Source organism: Leptonotus elevatus, chromosome 10, assembly GCF_054856555.1.
Source record: "Leptonotus elevatus isolate MCC_2025b chromosome 10, RoL_Lele_1.0, whole genome shotgun sequence".
NCBI lineage: Eukaryota > Metazoa > Chordata > Actinopteri > Syngnathiformes > Syngnathidae > Leptonotus > Leptonotus elevatus.
The window spans coordinates 25,653,704-25,669,829 of NC_141248.1; the positions used below are offsets into that span (position 1 = coordinate 25,653,704).

Genomic DNA, 16,126 nt, shown 5'->3' on the forward strand with positions numbered 1-16,126 from the left:
GACAAAAATAAAAATGGAAAGATCTTGCTGACGTCATCTCGTCAGGCGCGCGGAGGAAATGAGACGCAAATTTATGTGACTTGATTTTTTTAATTTGATCTTTTTCCGCAAATGTTGACTTTATTTGGCCTCTTTGCATTTTGTCCTGCAGAGTGAGCTCGTCACACGCATCGAAGATCTTCGCTGGGTGGGCTCCTGCCTGCCCCCTGTTGATCAACCACAGCAGCACCACAACTTCCGCTTTTATTGTCCCTACAAGATTGAACTTTCAAATTCGTGTTTCTTCGAGAGGACCAAAACTGCCAAAATTCAAAATAAATGACTAAAAGTGAAAATAAAAACTGATATAAAAAATATCATTCGAAAATGAAATGGAAAATAATCCATACAAATACATTTGTATTTAATTTTTGCATTCTATTTTTTATATCCGTTTTTATTTTCACATTTATTTTGAATTTTGGCCGTTTTGGTCCTCCATAGTGGACAACAACAATACATACACAAGCAATTGTTTTTCTTTTTCTTTTATTACTTCCAGCAACAATATGAAGGCAACAAGTGGTTTGGAGCGACTTGCTCTTTATTGACAAACGTTCATGACAATGTGCGTGGGTCAGATGGCGCTCGCAAGTTCTCCAAAACCCCTGCAGGCATCGCTTCCAAATCTCGGGCGCTACTCGTTGGCTCTTTGTCCTCATCATGAGTGAAGCAATCGAACACCAGCGCAACTTCCTACTACTTCTCTCAGGTCATGCATTTGTCCTACGATCGTCGCTTGTACGAGCGGCACCAAATTGTCAGCAGTACTATTGAAATCGTCCAAAGGTGTTCAGAAGTCTGGCGCACACGTTTGTCCCGCTTGTAAGATGGACTCGTTCAACTCGTATATCCAATTGTTCTACGAGTGCGCTGTCGCGTCATACTGGTGAGGTCAAAGAGCGTGCGAGTGCGCGGAGCTTGCATCAAGTCGTCGTTGTAATGCAGTCAACAAGCGGCAAAAAGCTCCGCTTCCGCTTGACGTTGCGCGTGGAATCCGGCGAGCGCACGTTTTGCAACCGTCACGCTCAACGCGGCTTGTTGCTCGGCTGCGCTCGATATTCTCCCAGGCTGTAGGGGGCAGTGAAGAGCGTCTACGCCATATCAACAAAACCAATGAATGATAAACATCAGTTGAGGGCGAACAGAAATGAAAACGCCAATCCCAATGTTGCAAAGGACTTTTTTTCAAGTAAAAAAGAATAAGGACATATTTTGCAATCTTGCAAGACATTTTTTTTATTTTATATTCCGGGATCGAGTTGCATTTTGTCAAGAAAACAAAGTTGTAATCTTTCCAACAACATGTCAAAGATTTGCTCAGGATTAAAAAGTCATAACGTTAAAAGAAGTCTTATTTTTCCAAAATAAAGTTGTTGTAATATTGAACATTAAAGGCCAACTTTAACAAATGAATTAAAAAAAAAAAAGATGTATTTTGGTAATATGTGCCTTTTAGGAGATGCCTTTTATATTCTTGAAAAATGTGCTGTTGAACAAAAAAAAAAAGTATATATTTGTTTTTCTGTCTGTGTGACGATCGTACCAGTTTGGTCCCGCCAAAATAAAGGACAAAATACACCATTACAAGACCCGCCCTCCCCAAACTTCTTCAACAATCCCAAATGTAGCACCAATACCGGTAAAAAGCAAAAAAAGAAAATCCATCTGCAAATACGTACGCACATTTTGAAAACGAGAGCAAATCGTCGTTTGCAAGTCGACATTTTCAAGTCGACGTTCACGCGCACACACAAAAAAGTCTTGCCTCATTTTGGGCTTGTCACATGATGAACGTTTTTAAATAATTAGCACGACATCAACAAAGCTACGCTGGGATGGCGCAAACACGTCGTCATGACAACAACATCCAAATGTCGCCGAGGAGTCGGTCACCGTGGCGACCGCTCCTTCGCATCAAAGTCAGCGTTTCCATAGCGACGTGGTCGTTTTTACCCGCGCCGGAATCCGACGGCATCACAGCTGCACGCCCTCCGAGGGGGAGGAGCTTTCTGAGCGCCCGTCCCAGGAGGCGGAGCTTTCTGAGCGCCCGTCCTTAGCGCTGCCCGGCGACTTCCTGTGTTTGTGTTTGGACTTCCTCAGCATGCGCACCTGTGGGCAAGCCATGGCCACTTCATTAGGGACGCCAGATCATTTCAAAAGGATTCATATTCTTTAACAATCATTTTGATTTCAATGATTGAATGTGATGATTTTTATTTGTATGTGCCCCAAATAAAAACACAATGCCAGCATTAATAATAATAATAATAATAATAATGCAAGGGATTTCTACTAGCCACTCCAAGACGCAATGGAACGATACATTATTCATGCGCTCACACATTGACACTGCGGTGGCGCGAAGCGACTTAAGCTGCCCCCGGGAAGGCAGGCTGACGGAAGGAAGCGTGGCCGCCGGTGTGCGCCTACGGCCCCTCCCGCCACCAAACAGCGCGAGTCGCAAGTGCCTTGCCCGAGGACACGACGACGCGTGACTTGGGGATGGAACAGCCGACCTTCTGGTTACTGAACGAGCGTCTCTACGCCGCCATTGCGCCAAATCCAATCCATCCTGTTGAAGATGTTGACCCTCCCCCAACACACCTGAATCAAATGATCAGGATGGTTATCAAGCTTGCGCTCGCTGATGGCTTGATTCAGGTGTGTTGGCAGGAGGGAAACGTGTCAATCAGGAGGCCGGATTGGGCCTGCGGAGGGCCGGACTTGGGCACCCCTGATGCCGCCCAAAGCTCCAATGTCCACATTTGTGGCCCTTTTGCACAAACAGATTCTGCGGGTGCGCTTCTTGTTTTCGGGCCCAAGCCGAAGCGTTGAAGAGGCTCGTCATGGTGGACTTTTTTGTAAGTGAAAAGTGTTGCTTTCGTTTTCGCACCTTGGGCCCAGCGGCGGAGATGACGATGTGTCCCGGCGCTTGCAGCCAGGGCTCGCCGTCCACCTGCACGTGGAAAGGCTTCTTGAGCATCAGGCGCACGTAAGCGCCCTGCGCGATGCGAATGCCCGAGCGCAGGCCGCTCTGCACCTGACCCTGCGCACAGGACGCAGCGGCTCGTTAAGCGGCGCCGAGCGAGCGCGCGCGCGTCCGGCGGCAGCGTGCGTTCGCTCGCTCGCTCGCTCACCATGTGAACCACGCCGGTGACGCCCACCACCTCCAGCAGGCCGTCGTCCACGCCGGGCTTGCCGTAGCAAGCGTCCGTCTCGGAACCCCACAGGTCGGCGCCGGAGCCCCAGCTGCGAGTGGGCACGGTAAGATGTCGAGCGGGTCGGCCGGGTCGGACGGTCCTCACCTGGGAATGTTGAGGAAGATCAGGCCCTCGATGTTGGGCAGCGCAACGTGGCATCCGTCCACCTGCAGCTGCACTTCCCTGTGCAGACTGCGGGTGGCGCTGATCTTCTGCAGGCCCACCTTCACGTAAACGCCCTTGTTGTGGAACCTGGCAACAACAACAACAACAACAACAACAACAACAATTTGCAGCAATTCAAATTCAAATCATTATTCTCAAATCTGTTTCGAACTGTGGGTAAATCAACAATATGATGATCTCTTATACTCTGCTGCCACCCGCTGGCCGTTTTTGTAATAACTCCCATCGCTTTAAGTGTCCCTCTTCAGGTCAGACGCTGCATCAAAGCCTTCTGTATGCTCTCGCATCAAAAAGAAATACAAAAAGTTCAAACAAGTTTTGGCGACACGAGTAATATTTGAAATCGAATGTATTGATGTGTTTTTGGGAGCAAATGAGCTCAACAAAGTTAAGCGTTGAAGCACGGTTTTATTTATTGATATGTTTTACGGCAAATGAGTTTCAACTCCAATATCGATTATGGGCCTTATTGATCACTCGTAATCGGTATTGGCCCCGGGAAAAACATTGATCTCGTGTCCAATCAGCAAAAAGGATGACCACAATTATCAACGACTAACTGATGATCAAAAACATTTGAGCTTATTTAACTTGAAATGTTCGTCCCAATCTTGGCAATTTCAGCGTATCGTGGCTCCGTTTTCTCCAACTTCTGCCGCCTCCACGAAAGCAGGTTGTGCTTTTCCCAAATTTGCCAGCTTTTGCTTTCGCTTTGTAAAACAAATTTGACGGCAAAACCAGCAACACCCGCACAAAATTTGTGGTGACCCGACACGTGACAGGTGACGCGTGACGAACCTGCTGGTGAACTTGTCCGGGTCACCTTGCCGGGCCTGATGGAAGTCCAGGCTGAGCTCGGCGTCGATGCCCACGCCAAAGTAGTTGTTCATGTAGACGACCTGGAAGCGTGACGGACGTCATGTGACGCGGGAATTCTCGTTTTTGTGCGCGCATCGCCGCCGCACCTTGGGCGCTTCCAGGAATGCGTCGGTGTCGTCGCCGGCCGGGTTCTTGCCGTCCAGCAGGATGGTCCAGCGGTCCATCAGAACCTGGTCCGCCTCGTCCACGCAGGCCAGGATGTGAGCCGGGTCTTCGCCGCTGTAACCCGCGCCCCAGCGCAGGACGCGCGACAGGTCGTTACCTGTGGGAGGAACGCTCGCATTGGATGCCCGCCGGCACACGCCCAGCGGAGAGAGAGAGAGAGAGCGAGCGAGAGAGAGCGACCTGTTCCGAGCGGCACGATGCCAACGGGCGGCTCGCGGCAGGCCAGCTGGTGCCGCAGCGCCTCCAGCACGCCCAGCACCCATCCCACCGTGCCGTCGCCCCCGCACACCAGCACCCGGAAGCTGGGGACGTCCCGGAAGGTGTGGAAGCTGCGCACGCACACGCACACACCTCATTACCGGCTCGCTGTGGCAAATGCGGGGCCGATCACAATCTGGGTTATTTGAACGAAAACTAAGCAAAATACGAAAATTCCAAAAACGATTTCGTGAGCGAACAAAAAACACATTTCATGCTTACAAAACTATAATTATAGCAAAAATGTCTTTGGCGGTTCATTGAATGCACCTTTGGGGATGATTTTAAATGTGATTTTAAGTGGAATCAATTACCTCATATTTAAATTTATATTAAATATGTTTTTATTTAATAATTTACATCATTATTATAATAATAAATATGTTTTTATATTATATAAAATATATCATATATTTTCATGAATTTATATAATAATAAATATATTTATAAATAAATGTATAATATATAATGATTTTTATCATCCCTAAAATTTAAACTAGTCATTCGGGTCCAGAAAGTCAAAACCCTGCCACAGTTTGGCTTTGGCCATTGATGCTAGCTAGCTCGCTAGCTAGCTCCCGTGGTGCTCATTTACCTGCTAGCTCGCTAGCTAGCATCAATGGCCAAAGCCAAACTGTGGCAGGGTTTTGACTTTCTGGACCTGGATTTGCCACCTCTGCGCGCAAGTAACACACATCGGGACAACAAAACAGAAAAACCAACAGTAATGCTGAAACAAACTCAAACTAAGCATTCATTTTTTTAAATAACTAAAATAATAACAAACAAAACCACCCTGAAAACTAACTTAAATGACAAAACAAAGCTTCAAAGGTGTGAGATTCACAAAAAGGTCACCCTGGCAGCGGCCCTCCGTTGGCGAGGTCGAAGACTTGATGCGGGTTGAGAATCTTGCGGAAGGCGTAGAGGAGATCTTTGCCCTTCAGGCCGCCGCTCTTGGTGTTGACAAAGACCAGCAGGGGGCGCACGTCGGCCGACAGCAGGCTGGGCTGCGGCCGCAAAACCACAGACCGCCCGGTGAGCGAGCTCCGCCCACAAGCGCCCATCGCGTCTCTCGTCAGCATGTGATCGCTTGACTTTTCACTTGTCGCGTTTTCATTGCGCTTGCGGAGGCGCCGCCGAGCCTCGTTACAATTTGATTGTCTAAGAAACTCAAATATTTGCTCCGTCAAACAATACATTGACAGACGGACGATCCGTGACCAACACAATCGCTCGTCAGCGCACCTGAATGTCCGGGACGACGAGCGACGTGAGCGGCTTGTCGTTGACGCCGACGTCTTTGGCCAACATGAAGACGCGCTCGGCTTCGGAGAAACACGACAACTCCAACGCCAGCGCACCTGGACACGCACGCACGCACGCACGCACACGTGAGGGCGCAACACTTGTGGCCTGGCGGCGGCCTTGGCGAGCATCTCACCTTGGCCGGCGTACACGTGGCTGACGTCCGCCAGGTGACCTGCAGACGGGACCAAGAAGAAGTCATGCTGTCATGGGAACGCAGGCGTGCGTGCGTGCGTGCGTGCGTGCGCTCACTCTTGACAGTCAGCTGCTCCCGCATGAGCTGCCAGTACTGCTCTTTGGACAGCTCGGGGGGCAACCCTCCAATCAGCAGGCTCACCCGCACCGCTTGGCTCCGCCTCTCCGCCACGTAGAAGCGAGTCTGGTTCATCTGTCGCAAGGACGTCTGGCAAACACGTCACACGACAACGAGTCTCCTTCAGACGCGCAACATAAGCGACGCTAACGCTAATTGCTCATTTCAACTTTGTACACGTTGGCGGCACACGTGACATTTTACGTCACTGATCGTACGGCGGCTCATTTCTCGTTATCCACCGGCAGGTGAACAAACTCATTGGGCCGAAGCGCCCGAGGCCAACCAAAGGTTCTCGTCCATTAGGGTGACCGCAAATGGGGCAAATCCATGCTAATGCTAATGCTAACTTGTTGCTAATCACGCCATGACTGACCTTCCTGATGTCGTGCAATTTGTCCAGAATGTTCTGCTGCGGCGTCAGCGTTTGCCTTTGCACTGCGGACACACAGAGGTCGTGACCTTTAGGGTGCTTTGTAAATGTTGGTGAGCAGGGGGCGGAGCGACACGGTAGCCAAGGCTGGCCTCATACCAAAGGGAACATTTTAGTATCCGTGATTTTATGATTACTATCATTATTATTATTAATCATTTTATTATTCTTGTTTTTATGTGATTATTTTATTTTTATTTGTTATCTTAGATTTTTTTTATTATTATTAATGTTATTAATTGTATTGTTTTTATATTATCATTTTATTTTTCTTTATATTAAATTGTATGTATTTATTATTAATGTTTCTCATTTTATTATCGTTTTTATATTATTTTATTTTATTAATTATTAATGTTATTGTATTATTGTTTTTACATTATAATTTTATTTTTGTTTGTATTAAATTTGATTTATTGAGTATTAATGTTATTCATTTTATGAATATTGTTTTTATATTATTTTATTTGTATTTATTATATTTTATTTATTTATTGTTATTTTTATGAATATTGTTTTTATACTATTATTTTATTTGCATTTATTATATTCGATTTTATTTATTAATTATTATTAATTTTATGATCATTTTATTTGTATTTATTATATTCGATTTTATTTATTAATTATTAATTTTATTATTGTTTTTATGATCATTTTATTTGTATTTATCATATTAGATTTTATTGATTTATTATTAATGTCATTCATTTTATTATTATTGTTTTTATACGTTTCATTGTTTTATTTATTTTTTATAATATATTAGATTTGATGTATTTATTAGTTATAAAATCACGCTGGCCATCCCAATGAAAATGTTCTGGCTCGGCTCCTGCGGGTGAGCCAGAGGTCAGGGGTCACTGACCTTGCTTGCTGCTCATGAGCACTTCCTGCAGGTCAAATGGCGTCGCGTCGTCTCTCTGTGAAGAACAGCAGAAAGAAGCTCGTGGTTATCATGCGACGGCGCCTTCCCGTTGCCGGAGCGACGACGCACCCGAAGGTCCAGCCGCTCGAGGGCCTCGGCCAGGACGGACGCCGCCGTGCTGTCCTCGGACACCGGCACGCTGACGGGATCCCATCCGGATCTGAAACGCACACACACCGCGGTTGGCTCGCTGTGGTCGGAGGCGGGCGGGCGAATGCGTCTTGGAAGAGAAGCGGCGTGACCTGCCGGGGCCCCCGTACACGTTGAGGACCTCGGCGCCGCCCCCTTTGGCCCTCAGCATCCAGGCGTCGCCGGCGTCCTTCAGCGAGCCGCTGTTGCGGTTCACCGCGTCGTCGCCGTGGAGACGCTCCAGTCCGCCCACCTCCTGCAGCTGGAAATCCTCCGGCTGCTCCGGCAGGTAGAAGGCCCGCAACGCCGCCTCCTGCGCCAGGACGCCAACGTGTCACCGCGGCGCGACACTTTGACCGACGGACGGACGGACGTCTGACTCGTCGGGTTTCCATCCAATTGTTTCAAGCCAATTTACTGAAAATGCGCGAAACGGACATGCGACTTCTGCCCGTTTTCTGTAGGTGGCGCTATACACCATTAAGAGATGTGATCCAGCAGTCATTTCAAAGAAGAAGAAAAAGACCAGGAAGCGACGGCGCCGTGCGACGACGTCGTACGAGTTTGCTTTTGCGTTCCTTTGCGGTTTTTCCATCTCAAATTGCACGAATATTGCCGTCTTTAATGAATTCCAAAAAGATTTGGGTTTCAAACATTCCGTACTTTAGATCGGGTCCAAACATGCAACGCGTGTCCGATTTTGTCTGCCTTTTTTTTTGCCGATTTTGGGCCCTTTTTCCAATTTTGAGCGTTTCCATTCCGTTTTATTTTGGCATTTTCTGAAGATTTGCATAAAAATGGGCGGGTGGAAAGCCAACGACCAATCGGGCTACGTCAGATATTAGAAGTAAATATTTCAGAAAAATAGACATTTGTCAAATGAATTTTACATTCAGTCGGGTTTTCCGTTTGAGTGGCCTAAAAAGCCAGCATCTCCCCCAGACTACAACGGTTTGACCCAATTTGCGACCTACACTCACCTGTCAATCACTTGAAAACTTTATTTAAAATGGACTTCATTATTTCTTTATGAAAACAGATTTTTACTCCGATCCCAAAGGAGGACGCTTCATGTTGATGGGCCGACTTTACTCCGGGACGGCGTGACCGCGTGCCCGGGACGGCGTGACGTCCATCATCCGCAAGGAAATTGCGTTCGGTGGCGCGATGAGCATCTTACATGTTTCGATGACGCGTGCCGAGTCACGCGTTTCGTGCCGCGTGCGGAGACGGAACATTTTCATTGGCGTGGCCGGTGGGATTAAATCAATACATAAATACAATCTCATATCGTAAATACAAATAAAATCATTATATCAAAACAATAATAACATGAATAATCATCATCAATAATAATCATAAATACATCAATAATCAAATCTAATAATACAAATAAAATAATAATCTAAAAACCCAAATACAATTAACATGAATAATAATCAATAATAATAATAATAAATAACATCGAATATAAGAAATAAAATAAAAACAACAATCATAAAATGATAACAATAATCATAATAATCAACAATAATAATCCTCATCACGAAGAGAGAGCGACAACCGCCATGTAGCTCCGCCCCCGCGTGTGACGGACACGCGTGGCTCCCTACCACGACTTCCTGTTTCCTGCTGGCTCCGACGATGGAGACGAGGCGGAAGTGAGCGCGCCTGAGGGCGTCGTCGCCGTCGTAGACTTGAAGAAGTTGCTTGCCTGCGCCGCAAATTGCACCTCAATTAGCACCGTTGCTTTTGTCGTGCCGGCGTCCACCCGCAAGTACCGACCGTGCTCGGCCGTCGCCGGCTGGCCGTCTTTCGACGCCACGGCGGACGCGTCCACGCCGCCGTCGTCGTCATCTGCGGGAGATGTCGAGTCATCTTGAATAACGCGGCGCTTTCCCGCATCGAGCAAGATCACGACAGCATCGACATCATAACAAGCGTGTCAAACTTTTGCCCCCCCCCCCCCCCCCACCTCATAGTATCAGAGAATTTTGCTCCAAACGGTGACATCATCACGAAAACGCTCAAACAAATGCAGACGCGACGACGTCATGCGATGGCATGATCATCTCGTTGGCGTCCGGCGGAAATCGCCGCAAAATGGCACCATCGGAAATTTGTTTTCACGCATCAGCAGCAGGTTGGGAATTTTCCTTTTGCTTTGTTTTGATTTCCTTTTGAATTTGGCTTTTTCAATGGACTTACGTTGACTTTGTTTTCCGGGCGCTTCTCTTCATTTTTATTAGCTTTCCTTATTTGAAAACGTTGCTAAAATGTCCGAAGATTTACGCCGGTGCCGTTTCGTTCCAAATGTCAAATTCTGTTCCCACGATACGCTTGCCCAACAAGTTGTACAGCCGCGTGACGCAAGCAGCGAGGAAGTGCGGCGGGGGCGTACCCAGCTCGCCGCCGCCGGCGCCGCCGTCCTCCATGATGCGGTAGCAGTGCTGCTTGCTGAAGTTCCTGGATTGGAGGCGCACGCAGGCGGGATGCAGCGTCATGCGGCGCAGACGGCCCAGGGTGCACGCCGCCGCCACTCGGAGGTGGCACGCCGCGTGACACTGCGGGGGGGACACAACGACAAAAATGGCGGCCAAGTATTAGGGCCACGTATAAATCCTTTTTTAGAGGGCGGGGCAATATTCCCAGGAAAAAACTACATTTGCCACTTTATAAAGTAGCAAATTTGCAACATTTCAAAGCGGCAAGAAATTCACGTGGCGTGCGACTCGGACGTTTGAGCCCAAAACGTTCGGTCGGGTTTTCAAATAATGACATCGGAATGGCTTTCACCGGATGACGTCAAGTGTTTGCACTTTGAAGCGTCGGTCGGGTCCGACCAGCGCCAAAGACGCCGCCTCGCTTTGCGAAGGTCAAGCCTTGAAATTCATTTGCTCAAATGTAGATTTACGTTTACAGAATTATTATTTACACGTTGATACTTTTTGGGATTTTTTTTTTTTCTACAAGTATCGAAGTTGATGTTGACGTCTTTCGCTTGCATTGACCTCAAGGATGCTCGCTTCTGATTGGTCGCTGTTAGTCAGCTGGTAGGCAGTCAGGAAGCGTTGTCGCTCGCTGCCGCGTCGCATCCTGCCTTTTCATTGGACAAAACGCGTCCCGTCAACCACCAGCCGGTCGTCTCGACGCCGCGGGAGATTTTTTCTCGCCACTTGACATGCAGGTTTTTTTTCCTGAAATCTTGCTTTGCCCTCGTGGTCGTAAATAACACTTAAGTTGACGGGCTTATGCAAAGAAAAGAATTGAGTCCACGTAGAAGGACTGATTCAACTTCGTAAGGAGGAGAAATGACAAATATTTGTCTTCAAGCGGAAGACGGAAAAGGATCAAAAGGTCTCGTTCCGACGCCGGCGGAAAACAAATCGCTTCAGCGTCTCGTTATCAATAACGGGCGAGCTTTCACATTTGAGCCCAATAAGAAGCTATCACGTTAGAAGATGATCAATTTCAATCAAGTCAAAATACTGGAAATAAATCGCTTCAAAAGAAGACACGCAAAGACGCAAAGTCGGCTGAAGCGGAAAACAGCGGCTTTGTTTTGCGTCAACAAAAGTTCAAGTCCCGCCTTGAAAATTCGTTTTCATCACTCGTCAGATTTCCGTCCAACGATTTCAAATTCTTTTACGCTAATTGGCTGACAAAGCGCAAAGCGGACTTGCGACTTCTGCCCGCTCGCACCCGTTCTTCTTCTGCGAGTATTGAGGAGACGGACAGGAAGTCAGCGCGCGTCACATGACTTTGCTTTTGTCATTCTCCGTCAGCCGTAGCGTGTTTTGCATCTCGAACGGGAGCAATGTTGACTTCTTCAATGAATTCCAAAACCGTTTCGCTTTCAAACCTACTTTATCGTCCCACGTTGCTTTGGGACGACAAACGGACGCGCGACGTCAAATCCGGATCCAATTTTGTCAAAAGCCGTTTCCATTGCCAGAATTCACATTTTGCTTTTTTCCATGCGTTTCGAAATCCACGTCCTCTGCATCAAAACTTTGTTGCCAATTTTAGGCCCTTGGTTTTTATTTGGGCAATTGTTGAAAATTCTAATAAAAATGGCTGGAGTCATGTGACACTGAACTTTTTTTGTGGCTTACGTTGGAAAAAGATCAATCGACTTACGTTTAAGGTGCAGCAACGAAGCACTTCGTTGTGAAAAGGAAAGTCCAAAAGAAAAGTCGGACTCGCTTCCGAGAGCGGCAACTTGATGGCGGCGGGAAAGCGCTTCTTACCGTGACGCCGCACCACTCGCACCTCATCCCCGCCAAAACGTCGGACGAGCCGCAGGAACGCCGGCACAGCTGGCAACGCGCGCCCGAGGGCAGGTTGCCCTCCCGCCAGTGGTGGTGGAACGTGTCCTGCGGGCGCAAAAGTCAAACGCGGCGGCGCTTTTGCCGGCGAGGAGTGCGCGGCGGTGACTGACCTGCTGCCGGGCGCCATCCAGGTGACAAGCGCGACAGTCGGCGCAGGTGAAGGCGGCGCAGTCGGCGTGCACGTGCAGCTCGCACACTGGAAGGAAAGCGTTAGCAAACAACGTCGATCAGGAAAATTCAGCAAAAGCTTGGACGGCAGCAACTTCTTACGGTGGCCGGCAAAACGTTCAACTTTGTGCATTTTCGGCACTGGCAATTAGAAATGGTTCTATTATTCAATTAAGGGATGGAAAGTAAAGCATGTTTTGATCTCCGATTCGTGATGAATGAATCCATTTTTTAAATAATTGCTCGTCGCATCCCACCCTAAATGTGCGTTGTTGTTGTTTTGTGTTCAAATGTGAGAGTTAGCAAAAGCAAATGTTTCTTTTCAATTGCCGCGAGTGTCTGACGAGAGCGCCCCCTGGCGGTGACTCGGGCTGACCTTGGCAACGAAGGGCGCCGTTTCCCTCCGTCTGCTTCCGGCACACGGAGCACATGCGCCTCTTGGGAGCGTCAGGACCGAAGCAGTGAGCCACGGGGACCTGTAGGGGGCAGCGTGGACACGGCGGCGGCATCACGCGACCTCGTCCACAAAGAAGACCACGACGACGAGGCGCTACTCACCCGTACTGCGGAGGGCGCCATGCTGGGGCACAACGAGCCGAGCGTCTTCAGACATTTCTCGTGACACATCAAGTTGCACACTGAGGAGAACACGCGCGCACACGCGCGCGCACACACGCGCGCACACTGTCACCATAGCAACAAAAGGACACCCCCAACACAGAACACAAAATCGTCATGACGGAAGTCATTCTTAAAACAAAACACCGATTGTCATGGCAACACACGAGGGCACACATTTAAAATGCAACCAGCATATCGCCATGGCAACAGAAGACATTTAAAACAACATGTCGCCATGGCAACACGGGACACGCATTTAACGGCACGCAGATATCGCCATGGCAAGCTTGGGCTCATTAAGTCTAACATATTAACGTTGCAACACTGGGCACACTTTAGGTCAACACACATCACCATGGCAACACATTTTTAAAGCACAATATGCAAAATGCGATCAGCATGGCAACGGTGTGTCGTCATGCAAGCGACAGCTTCAATAACACTTTGGTACCAAGCGACAAAAAATACATTTTCATTGGCTCCACGCGCGCGCGCGCACACACACACACACACACACACACACAGCAAGACCTCTGTTTCCATGACGACCAGAGGAAGTCCATGAGAACTGTTTCTCACATTGAAAACCACACACACACAGAATCACCTTCTGCTCCTCCAATGATGACACGCACACACTCGGCTGAGGGACATGGCGTGTGTTACTGGACAGAACGCGTGTGCGTGTGCGTGTGCGTGTGCGTGTGTTTGTGAGGACCGCTTTGAATGCAAAGGCCCACTGAAGACGTCGTCTTTGAAAAAGACGTCTCGAAACGGCTCCGGAACTCAACTCAATTATTAGAACGAGGGCTGCAATTAACGATTATTTTGTCAATCGATTCGTTGATTATGTTGCCACGTGTAACCAAACATAAAAACAGGTTCGATTTCCGTTGCTACGTTCCAAAACAGAACATTATTTGAAATTAACTGCTGGAAATGCAGAAATATAAATGGACTATGATTGGCTTTTTGCTTTGGTCTTTAACAAGTCAGAACGTCAGCCCAAATGCTAACGATTGTTTTACAAAGTAAAAGCAAAGGTTTGCTTATTTTTGAAAAAAGCACAAAGATATCAGTTTTTGTTGAGTTCGGTCTGTCGCCACTTTTGGGTGCGGAATTCAAATACTGCACTTCGCAAATATGTGCTTGTTTTTATACAAATGTTCATCAAATATTGACATACAGTGTAATGTAGAAAAAACTGGCAATGTTTATCTAACTTTGTTAAGTTTGGACGAAGGCTGTGCATGCCGACCGTCATTCTAATTGTGTGCAAGTCGTTCAGGTCAAAACTCAAACTGTCCGTTTTTTGCTCTTTGTCAAGTGACGAACGCGCTTGATGCTAATCATTGGAATTTAGCTTTTGTGGGGGGGGGGGGGGGGTCTGTAACCTTGCTCTGCAAACTGAATTCTCGCTGTATTTGTGAGTTCACAAACTCCGGCAAATACATCTTGGACGGGGCCTGTTCATTTCCAGTCGGACCAATCACAGAGCGACATTGTGTTTGGGGGCGGGATATGCAGCTGTGACGAAACCAGAAACCCCAGCCAGGAATCGCAATGATTGACCAATTATAAAAGTAATTATGAATAATTCAAGTGAGGTGGCCACAGCAAGTGGCAACGCAAGATGGCCGCGGTGGCTTCACTTCTCCAGTCAGAAGTGGGACGCAGCCTACGAATTTGGTCAGCGTCATATTCGAGACATTGATAACATTTGATGAGGACGTTGAAAGTCACGTGAAGACATTTGAAGACACGATGCGGAGGACGGTGACAACGCAGAGATTCAACGTACCTTCGCACAGGAAGCCGAGCAGCCCCCACAGGAAGTCGCTGCAGTGGTGGCAGAAGGTGGGCTTGGTCAGCGTCACTTTCTTGAAGCTGTGACCCAAAGTCCAAGAGTTCTGCTGGCGTTTCTTGGCCGCCAGCAGGCTCGCCGTCAATCTCGGGCTGCTGTCCGCAGCTTCCGCTCGAACCGGGCTGCAGTCCGCCATGCCTCACCGAACGCACCTAACGCACGTCACGCCCCGCCCCGTCACGGCACGTCACGCACGACAACAACATTTAAATGTTCAAGCCCATCCGCGCGTTCGAAGCCCGCCAGTCCAACGCGAGCGCGTGTTGAGTCCACGAGGAATCCTTTTGGTTTTCGTTTTGGTTTCTGGATCAATCTGTGACGTCTCCAGCCGGCGCGAGTCCCCGCCCAGTTTGCTTCCACAGGTTCCCGCTCGCGACCCCCAGTCTCGCGCACGCGCGCCGTATGGTCGCGATGCCAGACTTCTGCCTGGGTCACGTGATATGAGGCGTGGCCGGCGTTCACGACAGAAGTCAACAAGTGAAAAACGAGCTGTTCCTGCCGCGGTTCTTCCCTCGCAATGTTCGTAGAAAGAGACCGTTTATTACGTCACCTCTTTCCTTCATTCTATTTCCCCTCCTTGCCATTTCTTACTTCCGGTCTCATTCCTTCGTCTTCTTTCTGACATTTATAATGACACTGATGTCATTTCTTACTGTATTTAACACGGACTTACATATAAGTCCGTGTTTAATAATAATGATAACAATAATGTCAATAGCATTTCATTTCTCTTTTTTTCCCCATTTCCTGTCGCCAAACGCTGAGCTGCACTTACAAGACATGGCCACGAGATGTCAGTGTGACTCTGCAAAAGTCCACAGCATGCAGGAACCCGCCAGTTCTTGACTTCCAGTTTTCAGTTGTAATTTGTAAAGGGGAAATGTTTTGCAGCATTGACTTTTTAATTGTGTTAAGTACTCCCATAAGCCTGGCTTGCCATCAAGTGTGAACGTTTAAGCAAGAAAATGTGGCATTCCCGCTGAAACATCACATTGAACTTAGGACAAGCATTACTATTCAATATTCGTACGGGAAACGGCAGTGAGCACGAAAAATGGAAGTGGATTCATTTCGCGACACAGCAAAATGTCTTTCGACAATCTTTTCTTTTTTTACGTTTTGAAAAGAAAATGTCAACGGAAGCGAGGTGGACATGAATGGCCAAGTCCAGAAGAGAGAAGCCCGTTTGAAAAGCCTTCTACCTGTTTTGTCCCTCTCAGGCTCCTCCTCCCCCCTTTTCTCTCCCCTCCCCTCTCGCTCTATTTCCCTCCCTCCCTCCTTTCTCGCCATTCTCGCGGCTG

At 48.0% G+C, this 16,126-nt stretch overlaps 1 protein-coding gene across 2 annotated transcripts; it reads right to left on the reverse strand.

Annotated features, from left to right (window-relative positions):
- Positions 1 to 1,262: 1,262 nt before the first annotated feature.
- dgkq (diacylglycerol kinase theta) lies at positions 1,263 to 15,520 on the reverse strand. 2 transcript variants are annotated; one of them, XM_086087575.1, is made up of 23 exons: positions 14,763 to 15,520; positions 12,899 to 12,978; positions 12,717 to 12,816; positions 12,283 to 12,368; positions 12,092 to 12,217; positions 10,243 to 10,405; positions 9,627 to 9,698; positions 9,455 to 9,555; positions 7,955 to 8,154; positions 7,782 to 7,872; positions 7,653 to 7,707; positions 6,728 to 6,789; positions 6,291 to 6,441; positions 6,175 to 6,213; positions 5,979 to 6,094; positions 5,589 to 5,740; positions 4,653 to 4,801; positions 4,394 to 4,569; positions 4,227 to 4,327; positions 3,348 to 3,494; positions 3,180 to 3,291; positions 2,936 to 3,088; positions 1,263 to 2,151 (listed from the first exon to the last, which is right to left on the reverse strand). In XM_086087575.1, the coding sequence occupies exons 1-23, from the start codon at positions 14,959 to 14,961 to the stop codon at positions 2,017 to 2,019; spliced, it is 2,766 nt and encodes a 921-aa protein (XP_085943701.1). In that variant the 5' UTR covers positions 14,962 to 15,520; the 3' UTR covers positions 1,263 to 2,016. The 2 variants fall into 2 exon arrangements, with proteins under 2 accessions (XP_085943701.1, XP_085943702.1); XM_086087576.1 differs by having other exon boundaries at positions 12,899 to 13,024; positions 14,763 to 14,888.
- Between the last annotated feature and the right edge of the window lie 606 nt (positions 15,521 to 16,126).